The 15,555-nt window shown below is 26.7% G+C and overlaps 2 protein-coding genes and 1 long non-coding RNA gene across 4 annotated transcripts; 2 read left to right on the forward strand and 1 right to left on the reverse strand.

Annotated features, from left to right (window-relative positions):
- Positions 1 to 27: 27 nt before the first annotated feature.
- On the reverse strand, positions 28 to 2,796 carry LOC126854122 (protein limb expression 1 homolog). Its single transcript, XM_050600515.1, has 4 exons — positions 2,453 to 2,796; positions 1,899 to 2,081; positions 1,452 to 1,798; positions 28 to 1,377 (listed from the first exon to the last, which is right to left on the reverse strand). The coding sequence occupies exons 2-4, from the start codon at positions 2,053 to 2,055 to the stop codon at positions 973 to 975; spliced, it is 909 nt and encodes a 302-aa protein (XP_050456472.1). The 5' UTR covers positions 2,056 to 2,081; positions 2,453 to 2,796; the 3' UTR covers positions 28 to 972.
- Positions 2,797 to 6,177: 3,381 nt separating this feature from the next.
- Positions 6,178 to 12,499, forward strand: LOC126854120 (cytochrome P450 4C1-like). Of its 2 annotated transcripts, XM_050600514.1 has the most exons (12): positions 6,178 to 6,425; positions 6,880 to 6,952; positions 7,865 to 8,045; positions 8,725 to 8,834; positions 9,127 to 9,217; positions 9,724 to 9,918; positions 10,254 to 10,320; positions 10,492 to 10,618; positions 10,748 to 10,829; positions 10,923 to 11,035; positions 11,140 to 11,377; positions 11,943 to 12,499. In XM_050600514.1, exons 3-12 carry the CDS (start codon positions 7,874 to 7,876, stop codon positions 12,281 to 12,283), a joined length of 1,536 nt encoding a protein of 511 aa, XP_050456471.1. In that variant the 5' UTR covers positions 6,178 to 6,425; positions 6,880 to 6,952; positions 7,865 to 7,873; the 3' UTR covers positions 12,284 to 12,499. The 2 variants fall into 2 exon arrangements, with proteins under 2 accessions (XP_050456471.1, XP_050456470.1); XM_050600513.1 differs by lacking the exon at positions 6,880 to 6,952.
- A 1,696-nt stretch (positions 12,500 to 14,195) lies between these two features.
- Positions 14,196 to 15,460, forward strand: LOC126853890 (uncharacterized). Its single transcript, XR_007688037.1, has 3 exons — positions 14,196 to 14,342; positions 15,087 to 15,267; positions 15,436 to 15,460. It is a non-coding gene; the product is annotated as an uncharacterized LOC126853890 (long non-coding RNA).
- Positions 15,461 to 15,555: the final 95 nt, after the last annotated feature.

Genomic DNA, 15,555 nt, shown 5'->3' on the forward strand with positions numbered 1-15,555 from the left:
TTTTCAAATTTTGGTATATATATATATATATATATATATATATATATATATATATAAAATATACTAATTTATAACAACAGGATATGAATATGGGGATAATATAACCACCTATATTCTTTCTTCGTGTTATATCTTCATAATTAGAGATAAGCATGGTACGTTGCTAAAAGTAAGTGTCTATAACTTGCAATATATGAACAACCTATTCACCTTAAAATATATGATGTGTTAAAAGTTTGCTTCTATAAAAGTTTTATAGTTCAATATAATCATGCAAGTTGTTTAAAATTTACAAATTTATTTTAGTATTCTTATAAATCAGTAAATATATCGTTTTTTCATATATATACCCTGTGTTTGTGTAATCATTATCTTAAAATTTTGTTTGTAGTTTTGTTATTGTAAATATCACATGCGCAAGCGCACACATTTTTATATATTTATTAATATTTTAATTTATATATTTATTATCTTTTTTAAAATTCCGAATACATACATGATCTTATTTGATCATACTCTGACAACAATTAAGAAAACAAAACTCGTACAAAATAATGAACAGACAATGGAAGACAAAACCTTGCATCCCGAAATATATACATATAGATATTCGATATGTAAATGCGAGTGCTTTATTGCGCAGTATATCTTTATAACTTTTAATGATGTATATAGTATTTGAATGTATACTCATTAATCCTATATATCAAAATATCCCATTTAAGATCTATTATCACCAGAAATGCTTTATATAAAAAAAAAGCTCTACAAAGAAATATATTTCATAAAAAGGACGGAGTTTGAGCTGTACGAAGCTAGTATCTTAAAAAGGATTAAGTAAAATTGCCCATAAAAATCGATCATTGTAAAAAAAGAAACCTCAAGAAACTATTTTCGTCAAAACTATTATCATCCCTCGCGAAAGACCAGTCTTGTGCATTATTTATTTTGATGACATCCGTTTTGGAAAACCTATTGCGGACAAACTTGTGCGTGTGCGAGCATTAGTATGTCTTTCTTTTCTTTCGGAAATCTAAGTTCGCGTCCGGCTAATCGCGCAGTTTCAAGTTCACGCTCGGCTAAAGCCAATTCCATTGCCACAACTCCGCCACCACTCTCATGTTCTCTAGCTACCCAATCTAATGCCATTTGGCTACGCATATCGTCGTCTAATGCCCGATGACTGTAATGCGCGACTACTTCTTGTCTACTGCATTGCCTCTCTCTCATAGCTTTTAAAGATCCATTCCAATGAAGCAATTGAAAGACTGTCATTAATTCTTGAAATTCCAACATTGTTCTTCCACGATTACATTCCAACATAAAGCGAAATGCACCTATACCTGTATTTGGATCTTCTTTCTCATCTCCATTTCCCTGAAAACATGTATGCATAAACAATCATTTTTATTATAATTTATTATAATAATTAATTTGGATATTTTATTTACTTGTGCTTGACTATTGATTCCGTTTGGTGTTGCTGAAGGTTTTCCAAAACTGGCCCTTGCTTCTGCGACAGCTTTCTCAATAAAATCATCGGTAATTTTTCTCGATGGATGTTCATTAAATACAGAGTTCATTAGTGCAATTTTTGCAGCCGATCTGCGCGCTTCCGCTTTTGTGGGACAATTTTGAAAACTTCCGAAACAAGATCCTCCAGGAAGTGTAACATAACAAATGTAAGGTGGATTAGCACCAGGGACAGATTCATAAATGACTAATGCGCCGTTTCTCAATTCTGCACCTCTGGCTTGTTTCATCTGCCAAAATTCTTGTAATGCTTCCACAACATTTACTGTATAAAAAAAAGTAATATAGAAAGGTGTATATACATATATACATACAAATGTTCTCGTACAATTATATTAAAATTAAAATAAGATATTTTATTATACCTCTTCCATAACCTTGACTGTGCTTTGCAAAGCTGTTAACAACTGTATCTACAGCTTCTCTTAAAACTTGCTTAGCACGGGCATCTACCAGTCCACCCGTGACCCCCATATTTTCAGGAACGCGAGATTTTGTCTTAACTGGCATCATGCCCTGCATCACTCAAAAACTTGCATTCATTTACTCTGAAAGCATAATGTTCCCCTTCAATATTATCTCAATAATTTCTAAATTATGTTTTCACATGCCATGTTTTTTTTCATACCAAAATAATTTTTTTTTTTAAACAAGATATATCAAATGAAATGTATAAAGTATATAAATATAAAATATATATTTGTAAAAAGTGTGGAATTTATTTTTCAGGAATTAAAATGTTAAGTGAGATGGACATGGGAATTCATCTGGGCAAAATTGCGAAAAGATTCTAGAAACATCACGAGTCCTTTATGTGTGACAAGCACGAATCACATTGTCACTGTTGACACTTGAATCCGCAATCAGAATTAAATATCATGCCGTGTCAATCGCGGCGCGACGCATCGCGAATACTCACCGAGGAATCGGCGAGACAATGCTGCGCACACCGTCTTCCTGATGATGATCGTCGACGTACGGCGCGACAAAAGGGTCGAATGATGCCGCGACAACGGGGGCGAAGGGACGGCGGTTGCATCGGGCGTTTGAAGGAACCCAGGTGGCCCGACCGCGCGCACGGACCCGGATGCCCAGGAATTCGCGTAAATTACTCTCCGATCGGGGCACCGCGCCGAGCGCCGCGGGATCAAATTGCAAGACACATATAACGCGTTTAATGGCCCCGGACCGCTGACGATTTCCAGAAAACCAGGGCCGGGCGGCATGTGCGGGCGCCCCGCGACCACCGCTCGCTCTTCGTCCACCTAAGAGTTTCGCCTTGTCCACCTGAATACCCGTGTTTTTTTCTTCCTTTTCACTAACGGGGATCAGGGTCGCAACATTCGGTGCGACGCCCGCGACTCGTGTCAACGATTCCTTTATTAGAGAAAAGAGAAAAAAAAAATGATATAAAATATCGACAATTAATATAATAAATAAGATAATTTAATAAAATGGATAAGATAATGTATAACAAAATTGATAAAATTAATAAGATGAATGAAAATAATAATAGGTCAATTGATAGCATAATGTGTACATGTGTGTGTGCGTAAAGAATATTACTGCAAGAGATAGATTCTAATTATTTCGTTTTTTTATAGATGCTTTTATTTTAACACATACATGTAATAGATATCGAATATCGTAATATGAAATTTAATTACAAATATTGCACTGAGACACTTAATTTTTTTATGAATGCACTCTGTATGAGATCTTTTTACTTAAATTAATACTTTATGAAGATCTTATATTGAAAATGTTTGCGAAAATTATTTCATTGTCGTATAAATAAGTTACGAGAATGGATTTAATCCTTTTGATACTGTGGACCGTGTTTGTTGTTTTACTAATTCCCGCAATTATCAACAGTATATCATCAGTATGTTTTTCGACGAAAGTTAAAAAATATTCCTCGATAGATTTCTGATTTATATCTGATTAAATACTGAATTATATCTGATTATGTGCTTATCTGCTTAGAACGTGTACAATGATTTGAGCAACGTATACTTCAATTTAAAAAGGGAATTTTTATATTTTGGATTGGCATGAAACCGTTTATTAATCTCTATAAACCTAAATTTTTAGAGGTAAGAATGAAAAAATCTTGTTAATGGCACGAAGTCTTATAATAAAACATCGCTTATTATATCCTATGTGATAATAAATGTATGTATATGTAAATAGTAATTTAATATCATAAGAAAACAAAACTTTTTTTAATAGTAAAATAGAGCAAACTTTTATAAGCGTATTATTAAAAATTATTGAAAAGTTTCTCTTTGATGTAATAAAGAAAAAGAATTTTGTTACTTGTTAGTAATACAATTTTTCTTTCTATGCAAGACGTAAAAGATCGTAAGCATGTCTTTTCAAATAAATAGTGCTAAAATGTTTTCGACATTAGAAGATCGACATTATCAGCAAATCTGCGTCTAATAAAAATACATTCTTGTGTAATACATACATCTTTGTGTAAACAAAACTAATCGCTTCCTGAGTGAGATCATTTTCGGTCTAACTACATTCCAAATTAATTTAGCAATGTAATTAATTGTTGATATTACATCTAAAATATAAATAAAAATGATAAAACAGAACATTTTTTTCTTAATGGTATATCGGAAAAAATGTAACAATATATGTAAAAATAAATTGTAAATATGGAATAGAATTTTTATATAAAGCTCTATTTTTGAAAAAATTGAAAATGTGAAAAAAGGTATTTTGTTTTGTAAAACAAATTCTGTTTCATAAATGTTAACATAAATTATTAATATAAATTATTACGCGCACGGTTATATTCTTTTTTAATATATTTTTAGATTATTTTGCGCAATACCGTAAATATCGAGAAAGGATTTCCTTATGATCTGGCGGAGTCTTGGTTGAGCAAAGGACTTCTAACTTCTACTGGTAAATATTTTTAATAAATAATTTAATAAATAAATTTTTTTATATCTATTTCTAATACTTTATTAAAGATGAACAGTAAATTGTAGCTTACACCAGAAGCCTTTTTCATATATGGTTATTAGCAAAAGTTTTAACTAAACTACGAAAAAACGAAAGAATTAGCGATTATTATATATAGGTTTACTAAAAAAGGTTTACTAAAAAAATTATTATCAATCAGAAATTTTTTTTACTCTAAATTTTTGTAGAAAGTCAAATTCAAAAGTATGATTTTATCTTACTTTCTTCTATATATAAAAAACAGATGTAATAATCTTATATACAAATTAATTTAAATAAACATAAAAATATATTTAGAAACATAAGTAATTTAAATTTTGCATTAAATTTTACACAAGATTGATAAATAAAATTAAAATCAATTCTAAAAACACTCAAAATTTAATTATTCTAATGTTTTACTAAATTTCGCTTAAATTGTCAACATTGTTTGTCTCGATATTATAGAGGCTAGAGAAAATTCTAAAGATCGGATGTAATGCATATGTTTTTTAAAAACAAATAAATTTTATTCTTATTTATTTTTTCAGCCAAATAATTATTGCTCTTTAATTATAATTTTAAATACAATTATAAATAATATTAAAATAGATTGAAAATCTCAATGCATAAACTATATCTTTATTTATCCAATTGTTTTTACAGAGTATTTCTTAAGTAATTTTATTATTTGTTTTTCTTTCTCATTGTTGTAAAAATTTATTTTATTACAATAAATTAAAAATCTCAATGTAAAACATAATATAAAAACAATATTGCATCGCTATTAATTATTTAGGTAATCATACATTTAATAAAGGATGGGGATTTATAAAACATATGTCCGGATCTTAAATTGGACTCCCAAATGTTTACTATAGAACACACAAAAGAGCACACAAAACGAAAAATGATCTATTCAACTTTAATCAGATTTCTTTCATCAGATGATATTCTGATAATTTCGATATAGGCGTTTTTAATTGGTCATAATTCTGTAAACCTAAGTCAAGATTCTCTAAAAGCATACTTAAAATTTGAAGCATGCGTTATATCAAGCAATCATAATAAATGTATTATTCGGCTCAAAGAGAGAGAGAGAGGCTTTTTCTTGTTAACCGTAATTAGTATTTTCTTTCAGAAAAGCATTTGCACTTTGCTAGATTTGTCTACACGAATTAGGAGGAAAAATTTGCGTATCGCACATTATAAAAGAGGCCGCTTCAGTTATCAAAAGAGGAAGATATATAGTATTAATTAAATACTTAAATATTTCAACCAAAAAAATAATAACCAATTAAATAGGCCAGATTTTTTTTTCTCTATGTAAAAGTATAATATACGTCTTGTATATTAATTATGTTTCACTACTGGAACAATAATTATCGGTTATTAAAAATATTCTAATAAAAATAAAGAGCAAATACTTATAAATTATTATCATAACTGATTAAGAAAATCATGATTATGATAAGCAAGAAAATTGCAGTGAAGTTATATTATCATTACGATAAAAATAGAGATTACATATTGACTGAAATCAAGCTTATCTGCATATTGTAGCATTTCTTAAATATGTGGGTTAAAAATTATTATTTAAATATACTATATATATGTAGGATATTGTACTTGGTGCGTATTTATTATATGTATAGCGCCGCGATTTCGAGAGATACGAGCATGACGAGCGAGTGGGCCGAGGGAGTCGCGAGTTAGAAACGAAAGCGTGTAGATGTGTCAGAGATCTCTTCATCCGTCGTTCTTTTGTGTTAATCATTTTTTGTATCAGATATTTAACATTAAACGAGTTAAACAAAATTAAACAAAATCACGAGATAATATATAAAAGAACGATGACCGTCGTCATCATTCTTTTATAATAACATCTTTATAATAAATATTAAAATACTACATATATGCAATTGATTATGGTACGTATCGGTTTCTATTTAATTGTTATGCAATTAATTATGGTTTGTATCGATTTTTGTCTCATATCTTGTTGTCAAAGAACAGTTTACTCAATATAGCATTCTTTTTAATCGTGCAATTAAATATTTTAAACGATTGAGGAAAAATCATATAAGATAAATAATCCGCTTTGGTTGCACATTATATTATGTAATTATATTATGCATGCATTATCTATTTATATATTACTGGTTTGAGAATAATAAAGATAATAATTAAGTTAATAGTCTCACTTTGTGATCGATTCACAAATCGAGAGGATGTGATTATTTAATATTCTGCTCTTTTTTAAAAAAAGTGTCTTTAAAATATTTTTTTCAAAGTATCTATTTTCTTCTTATCTCTTTTTTTCTATTATTTTACTGCATTTAGTTATACTACATTTATATATAAAGCATGATATTATATAATTAGTGAAACGCAGCAATATCTGCTAAAAGTGTCAAATATTGGCGAAGCATTATCGTTTGCTCCGACATAACAAGCAGTAAGTATCAAAATCTTGCATTTGTTTCAGTATCATTTAATTAAAACTCATGGTTTCGCTTTTTATTTTTTTCAAGACGCAAATTAATTCACGCAAATTTAATATGTGATTTAATAAAATATTCATGAAACAAAGTACTGGCGAATACTTTATGATAAAACACCAATATTTCTTTTTACTGTCTCGATTCTTTAAATCGTATTATTTAAAATTAAGATAAATAATTATTTGAAAACAGAATTAACACTATATATATTGAAAATTTCACGAATCAATTTTTTGCAATTTGGTTATATACATATGTCAATTAATGATGATGAAGCGCTTATATTGTTGCGCAAATGTATGTTTGATCAAAAATTTGAATTGCAATATTGATTTAATATGTAATTTGTAAACGCCCATGTCATATCTTTAAATTATTGTCAAAAAAAGAATATACGTTTTAAACTGCAAAATTTTTTAAAGATGTCAATGAATTACGGTAGAAAATAAAATATAAATAATTTATTGAGATTTTTGTTAATTTTTTGATTAATGAGCACAGATTCTACTTTGAACGATTTACATAGAAATAATCGAGAAATATTTTCACCAACATTGATTTTATATTCGGTTTTTATCGATGATATATGTAAATATATATATATATATATATATATATATATATATATATATATATATACACATAATATGTATATAAATATATATACACATTATATCCAATCTTCTTCAATAAAGTATCTTTATAAAATTTTTTCAGTTAGTAGAGATAACAATATTATAAACTCTGTGTCAATGAAATATTTAGCAATGTGTAAAATTCCAATGTAATTTTACATTAAAAAATATTTATATTAATTAATATGCATTTACATATATGATAATTTGAACTGTTTAATATATTTACAGGCTATAAGAATGGACTTAATTTCTTTGATATTGTGCGCCTTGTTTGTTGTTTTAATAATCCCCGCAATTATATCGACAATATATCATCAATACATCCTTCGACAAAATTTGAAAAATATTCCTCAAATCGGAAGATTTCCTTTTGGCGTAATATTTGAAATATTAAAGCTGACGGACCATGGTAAAGAACTTTATGAATAAGACATTGTTATTATATGCTTTTACCAGGATTGGAAAGTAAAACGTGTTACTCGTAACATCGTTACTGTATAGTTATATTTTTTTTGGTAATTGCAAAGGAAAAAAATGCATTTTTTGGTAACGAATAATAAATTTAACTGTTACTTTTATTGTTACATTTTAGAATTTACTAGGCATAATTTTCATACAAAGAAACTGAAAAAATTGATAAAAGTGTTGGAATGTAGCATTATATGAAAACTACTGTAAATTTTTTTTAGTATTTTATTTTTTTTCTATTGTGTACGATCAGTAACATGTATAAAATAATATTTAAAATTTTTTAGTATTTAATTTGATCTTGTATTAAAAAAAATTATATGTAAAATTTGTATTATATATAAAAAGAATATAGAAAATTACTTAACTATTCGTTACTATTTGAGTAATGGTAACAAGTTATTTTTTAAAATTAGTAACGAGTAACGATAACGAGTTACTTTTTAGAAAAAGAATAGTAATGGTAACGAGTTATTTTTAAAAAGTAACATTCCCAACTCTGATTTTTGCAAATATTATTTTTAGCAAAGAACTTAAAACAAGTCAAAACAATTTTGTTTATTTTAAATTAGTATAATAATTAGTAAATACTGAATATCTGATTATGTGTTTATCCACAGAACGCGTATTCTGGTATGCGCAACGTATGATTGATTTTAAAGATGGAATTTTCATATATTGGATTGGCATGAAACCGCTTATTAGTATTTTTAAACCTGAAATTTTGGAGGTAAGAAATTAATCCTCCTTTCGAGACAATCAAATACTTTTCAAATTAATTTAGCGATCTATCAGTCATTATGTTCATGTTTAGAATATTAAATAGAATGTTTTTTTTCTTAATGATGCTCTAGGAAAAATATAATTAATCATACATGAAAAAGTAAGTCGTAATTATAAAATAAAATTATAGCGTAATAAAAAAATTGATTTAAAAATAAATTATAAAAATAAATAAATGGAATAAAAATAAATTATTACAAGCCCAGTATATTATATTCTTTTTAAACACATTTTTACAGATTATTTTTCCCAGCACTGTAAATATCGAAAAAGGATTTCCCTATGAATTGTTGGAGCCTTGGTTAGGCAAAGGACTTCTAACTTCTACAGGTAAACGCATAAATTCTTTTACTATTCTATTTTTAATATCTCATTAAAGATGAAAAATAAATTGCAGCTCACTTAAATTATATGTCTTTGTTATATAGTTATTGGCAAAACAATTTTGAACAAAGAGAAAACGAGAAAACTAAAGAGTAAAGTTTCATTCTAATACAAATATGCATATTTATATATATATATATATATATATATATATATATATATATATATATATATGCCAATAACTCTTTTTCTTTCGTGTATAAAATTAATAAAATATATTTTCTGTTCCTTATTTTATTTTGCAAACCTGCCAGAGGTTGATTTCCAAATAGCCCTCGTACATTGTAAATATTCAATGACAACGTGTAAGAAGAACTAAAATGTGATAAGAAACTGTATAATATGTTTTTTTTAATTTTTATTTACATTAATTATTTATGCACTCTTATATTCTTTATCTCTTTTATGATATTTTTAATATGTAAATGTATCGCTGATTGATATTGCTTCAGGAAAACAGTGGAACCATGATAGAAAATTAATTGGGCCAACGTTCCATTTCGGTATATTGAATCAATTTGCTGTAATTATGTCCGAAAAAGCAGAGATCTTGACAAAATGTCTCGAGAGGGAAATAGCAAAAAACCCAGAAAAAGCTATTAATATTTTTCCGTTTGCTGCCAATGTTGCTCTCGACATTATATGTGGTACTAAATAAATAAATTTTTTCTTTTTGTGTAATCACGAATTACAATACTAGTATAATTTTAATAAGTTTGATTTCCGATGTTGCATATGTAAATTGATGCAAAAAAAAATTGAATTTCATTTCATATTTAATTTAATTGCAAATAAATAATGTCTTATTCTCATAAATTTTTAATATAAACAAAATTTTATATTGATATTAATTTTTGTATGTAACAAAATTAATTATTTGAGAATCATAAGTATTAATTTTATTTTTTTAATGTAATTTATAAGCAATATAACATACTTTTATGAGAGAGTTATGACGATACTAATTCATTATTTTGCACAGAAACGGCAATGGGTGTGGATGTACATGCTCAAGAAAGTGAAACCAAATACACCACATCAATACATAGGTACAAAAAATCATGAATTGTTTTATTGCTAATAAAATATTAAATAGGATTAATAATTTATAATTAAAAGATTTTTTTAGAATTAATATAGCAAATTTTATATGATCGAAATAAACCAATAAAAACTCTTATGAATATATCATATATCAATTTATCGTTTCGTATTTTTAGAACATCTAAATTAATGCTTGATCGATTTATTCAACCGTGGTATTGGATGGATTGGTTGTACAACATGGTACCTTCAGGAAAGGAACATAATTCACTGCTTAATACAATACATACGTTTACGAAAGAGGTATACGGAAAAAAACCTTAATATATGATACATTATGTATTTAGATATAGATTATTAAATTAATTATTTACGTTACTTTTTGTTGGGATAAATTCAATAAATTTGCAAAGAATAAATGATAATTTTCAGGTGATACGTAAGAAAAAGATCGCACGACAATCAGGAAATGATTCTCCCAAATCGGAAAACGAGGATGACGAACTTGATATAGGTATGATTAATAAATTATTAAATTATTGTTATACATATGCTTTGATGGCTTGTAAATATTTAAAAAATTTTTTTGTGACCTTTAATTTGTTAGGTAAGCGAAAGGGCAAAGCTTTTTTGGATCTGTTACTAGATCAGAATGAGAAGACCGACATGCCGTTAACTGATGATGAATTGAGAGCACAAGTCGACACATTTATGTTCGAAGTAAGAGAAAAGTCTCTAAAACTTAACATAATGCTTCTTCTTATTAGACTCGGTAATGTTATTATAACTAAGTGTTATAAAATAGTAAGAATCTAATGATATAGGGTCACGACACAACTGCAGTTGCGATAACCTGGACACTCTTTCTTTTGGGCAATAATCTCGAGCATCAAGAAAAACTTCATGAAGAACTCGAGGAAGTTTTCAAAGATTCGAAGACACCAGCCAGCGTAAAAGAATTGTCGCAATTAAAATATCTCGATAGGGTCATAAAAGAAACGCTCAGAATATTCCCAAGTGTACCCATAATCACAAGAAAATTAGCAGAAGATGTAAAAATAGGTATGACAGAACTTTATTATTAAAATTTAAAAAATCTTAAGATATTCATATGTATTACGTGTAAATTACGTGTAAATTACATGTTTATCATGTAAATTTGAAAAATACGCAATGAAACGATAATCTTTTTACTTAAATGATGAAAAGAATGTGTTCAAAAAGATATCTTTTTTATTTATTAAAGACTAAATAAAAACAATTTAACAAAAGATCAATACTTTAAAATCCTTTTTAGACAATCTCTAATTTATGGCAAAATCTAAGATAAAATTTTATTTATTATTTTATTTATTATTTTATCTATTATTTTATTATATTTCATGTGAGTGTAAAGTTTTCAAATGTTTTTATTACAAAAAAAATTTTTTGTTATGATTTATCATATAAAAATTGTCTAATGTATATTTAAAATTATATTGTAAGTTTGCAAGATTCTTAGACTACAAGAGAGAAACATTCATAAATTTTAAAATAGAACATTTATATGAAAAAATTTTATGAATATAAAATTTTATGTTTGTGTGTGTGAATGACAGAATACAATCTATAACATGTCTGTTTTTAGATGATTATACACTCCCGAAAGATACTACAGTCCTATTGGAAATCGCATTAACGCATAAAAATCCGCAAGTTTGGACAGATCCAAAAAAGTTCGATCCAGATCGCTTTCTTCCGGAAAATTCAAAACATAGGAATCCATATGCCTACATTCCATTCAGCGCTGGACCAAGAAACTGTATCGGCCAGAGATTTGCTTTGCTCGAAGAGAAAACGATATTAACAGCTATTTTGAGAAAATGGAGAGTGAAAAGTGTAAAAACAACAGAAACAGTTCAATATGGGCTAAATATTATTTACCAACCATGCGAAGAGATATTCATCCATTTCACGCCGAAAAAATGATCAATTTATCGTACTGTGTACTCTATATACTTTTATGTATACCTTGAAATATGTATATGGTAACTAATATGTATATGGTAAATATATATATGGTAACATTTTGTTGGATGCCGTCACAAAGAACGACATAACGGATTATAAATACTGAAATTGGGATTTGGTATATAATAATAAAATTTTATCTATACTTGCATTAAAGACAAGCATTTTATGTGATATTTGTTGTTATTTTTTGCGAGATATTTATCTTGAAATAATGACAAACACGAAAATTATAGAACCATTTGAATTTTTGCAATCCATCGCGGAGCATTTCGACATTAATGGCAGAATATAAAATCAAAGAGTTAAATATCTCAATAAATTGAAACCCGTTTTAAGACAACATACCATAATGCCTTAAAAATTGAGATTGTTCAATAAGAATTGATCAATCAAAAAATCTTTATTTTTTTGTAGTAATTAATTAAATCTCAGTATTGAATTTATATTATCTGATTCATCTATACTCTCAACACTAAATTGATATTAAAGTGGATATTAAAGATTGCTATATATAAAGCATGTAAATGCAAAATTACAATATAAACATTTTGACAAAGTTGCAAAAATCTTCTGTTAAATAAGAATATGTCATTATTAAATTTTAATTTTTCTAAATATTTATATATATATATATATATATATATATATATATAATATTAAAATACTACAAAATGCTTGAATAAATGAAAAAATATTAAAGAAATTATATAGAACTTATATGATCTTATGGTCGACAGTTACAAATTAATTTAAATAAACATAAAATATATTCAAAAACATAAATGATTTAGATTTTGCATTGAATTTTGAACAAAATTGGTGAATAAATTCAAATGAGTTCTCAAATCAATTCTAAAATTAGTCAAGATTTAATTATTCTAAAGTTTTATTACGTTTCACTTAGATCAATAACATTTTTTGTTTCGGTATTATAAATTCTAGTTTTGGAAACAAATATCTTTTTTTTTATCAAATAGTTATTTCTTTTTAGCGATAATATTTAGCGATAAAATCGTTTAAAAATCAGTGCAAAAATTGTAAATAAAATTATATTCTTCTTTTCAACCGTTTTTATATAGATTATTTCTTAAGTTATTTTATTATGTAATTTTTTTATTGTTATAAAAATTGTTTTATTACAACAAATTAAAAATTTCATGATGAATGAAAGACAAACATATATAAAAATGTATTGCATTGATCATTCATGAAAGCACACATTTGATAAACATTATGCAATTATGAAGCGTATATCAGGATCTCAAATTAGACTTTCATGAGAAATATTTACTATAGAACGTACAGAAGAGTATATGAAAACGAGTTGTCAACAAGTCACAAATTCAGTCAAACCAGCAAACTATTTGACTTTAAATTATAGACGTTCATTAATCGATTATAATTCAACAAGCTGATGTCAAAAAATTATCAAGATATCTAAAATCTGAAGCTCATGTAAAGTGAAGTGAATCACAATGTTTTCATTTGGCTTAAAGAATACAAACATGATTCAAGATTTTCCTTAAAATGGCTCGGGATTTTGCGTCGTAATAAACAACTTTGTTGACTTCGCGACTTAATTTTATGCAGCGTTTAATATTTTAATTCTATTTTTATTGCAAATACAAATTTTGCTATGTATGCATATTTTTCTTACGAAAAAACTAAAAAACGTTTTGACCTATGACTTACTTGAAATGATTATTTAAACATCCTGTATGATTTATCACAAACATGGTGCATGTGAAAAGAATATAATTTTAGAAAAAAAGAGATGGACTTTGGAAAGCAGACTGACGGAAGCTGCATCAACAGATACCAAAGGAAAAGATTTACATTTGCAATAGAATCTTTAGCGCACTATAAGACGCCTATCTGAATCGCATCACCTCGTCAATCATTCGTCGTAACAGGTAGAACATTTCAGGAGCCGTTTTATCATTAAATCACATGCAGATAAAAAACACGAAAATTGTTATATTATATACATTTTTTACTTTTTTCAAGACACAAGGTAATTAGCAAAGTTAAAATGTGATTTAATTAAAAACTTAGTAAACAAAGTAATATGGGCAGATATTTTATAATAAAACACCAATATTTCTTTTTACTGACTCGATTCTTTAAATCGCATTACATAAAATAATAGCAAGTAATTATTTAAAAGCCGAATTAACAAGCTTTAAAAATCTTGCGATCTATTCTTCACAAAGCTCACCTATATAAATATATTTCACTTAAACAGTGATGACGGAGTACTTATATTATTGCGTAAATTTGATCAAAAATTCGGAATTTAATATTGATTCAAATTTGTAAACACTTATATATATATATATATATATATATATATATATATATATATATTATATCTTCAAATTTTTGTTAAAATAAGAATAATTATAAGCAGTAAATTTTTTTAAAGATTTCAATAAATATATTAGAAAAATGGAATGTAACAAATGTATTACGGTTTTTGTAAATTCCTTGATTAATGAGCAAAGATTCCACTTTTGAATGAGTTACATAAAAAATAATCGAGAAATATTGCGCTGACGAAATACTCTCACCAACATTGATTATAAAGTATTTTTATGAAATTTTTCCAGTTAGTAGAGATAATAATGATATTAACATCGTGTCAATGTATTATTTGTCAATATGTGTAAAATTCAATGTGATTCTACTTTAAAAATAATCTGTAGTAATTTGCATTTACATATTTAAATATAATTTAAATTGTTTAATTTGTTTACAGGCTACGAGAATGGATTTAATCTTTTTAATACTAAGCGAATTGTTCGTTCTTTTAATAATCTTTGCAATTATATCGACAATATATCATCAATATGTTCTTCAACGAAACCTAAAAAACATTCCTCAAGTCGGTAGATTTCCTTTTGGCGTGGCATTTGGAATATTGAAACTGGCAGATTATGGTGAAAAACTTTATGAATAAAATATTGCTATTATATACTTTTACAAAAATTATCTATATATTTTTGACAAAAAACTTAAAACATGAAATTTGTTATTTATTGAAAATCAGTATAATAAATATTGAATATTTGATTATGTACTTACCACGTATTATGTAATTACCACAGAACGTGTACAATGGTTTGAGCAACATAGGAATTTTCGTTTTATGGATTGGCATAAAACCAATAATTATGCTCTATAAACCTGAATTTTCCTAACTCTAAGAACATTTATATTTAAAAAGT

This window comes from Cataglyphis hispanica, chromosome 13 (assembly GCF_021464435.1).
Source record: "Cataglyphis hispanica isolate Lineage 1 chromosome 13, ULB_Chis1_1.0, whole genome shotgun sequence".
NCBI lineage: Eukaryota > Metazoa > Arthropoda > Insecta > Hymenoptera > Formicidae > Cataglyphis > Cataglyphis hispanica.

Bases quoted from the DNA above. Each gene is read 5' to 3' on its own strand.
- LOC126854122 (XM_050600515.1), bottom strand. From the start codon at position 2,055: ATGCAGGGCATGATGCCAGTTAAGACAAAATCTCGCGTTCCTGAAAAT. The intron at 1,799-1,898 runs GTATAATAAAAT...TTTTTTATACAG, and splicing joins CAGTCAAGGTTATGGAAGAG to TAAATGTTGTGGAAGCATTA. The intron at 1,378-1,451 runs GTAAATAAAATA...ACATGTTTTCAG, and splicing joins GAATCAATAGTCAAGCACAA to GGAAATGGAGATGAGAAAGA.
- LOC126854120 (XM_050600513.1), top strand. The intron at 10,830-10,922 runs GTATGATTAATA...TTAATTTGTTAG, and splicing joins GGATGACGAACTTGATATAG to GTAAGCGAAAGGGCAAAGCT. The intron at 11,378-11,942 runs GTATGACAGAAC...GTCTGTTTTTAG, and splicing joins AGCAGAAGATGTAAAAATAG to ATGATTATACACTCCCGAAA.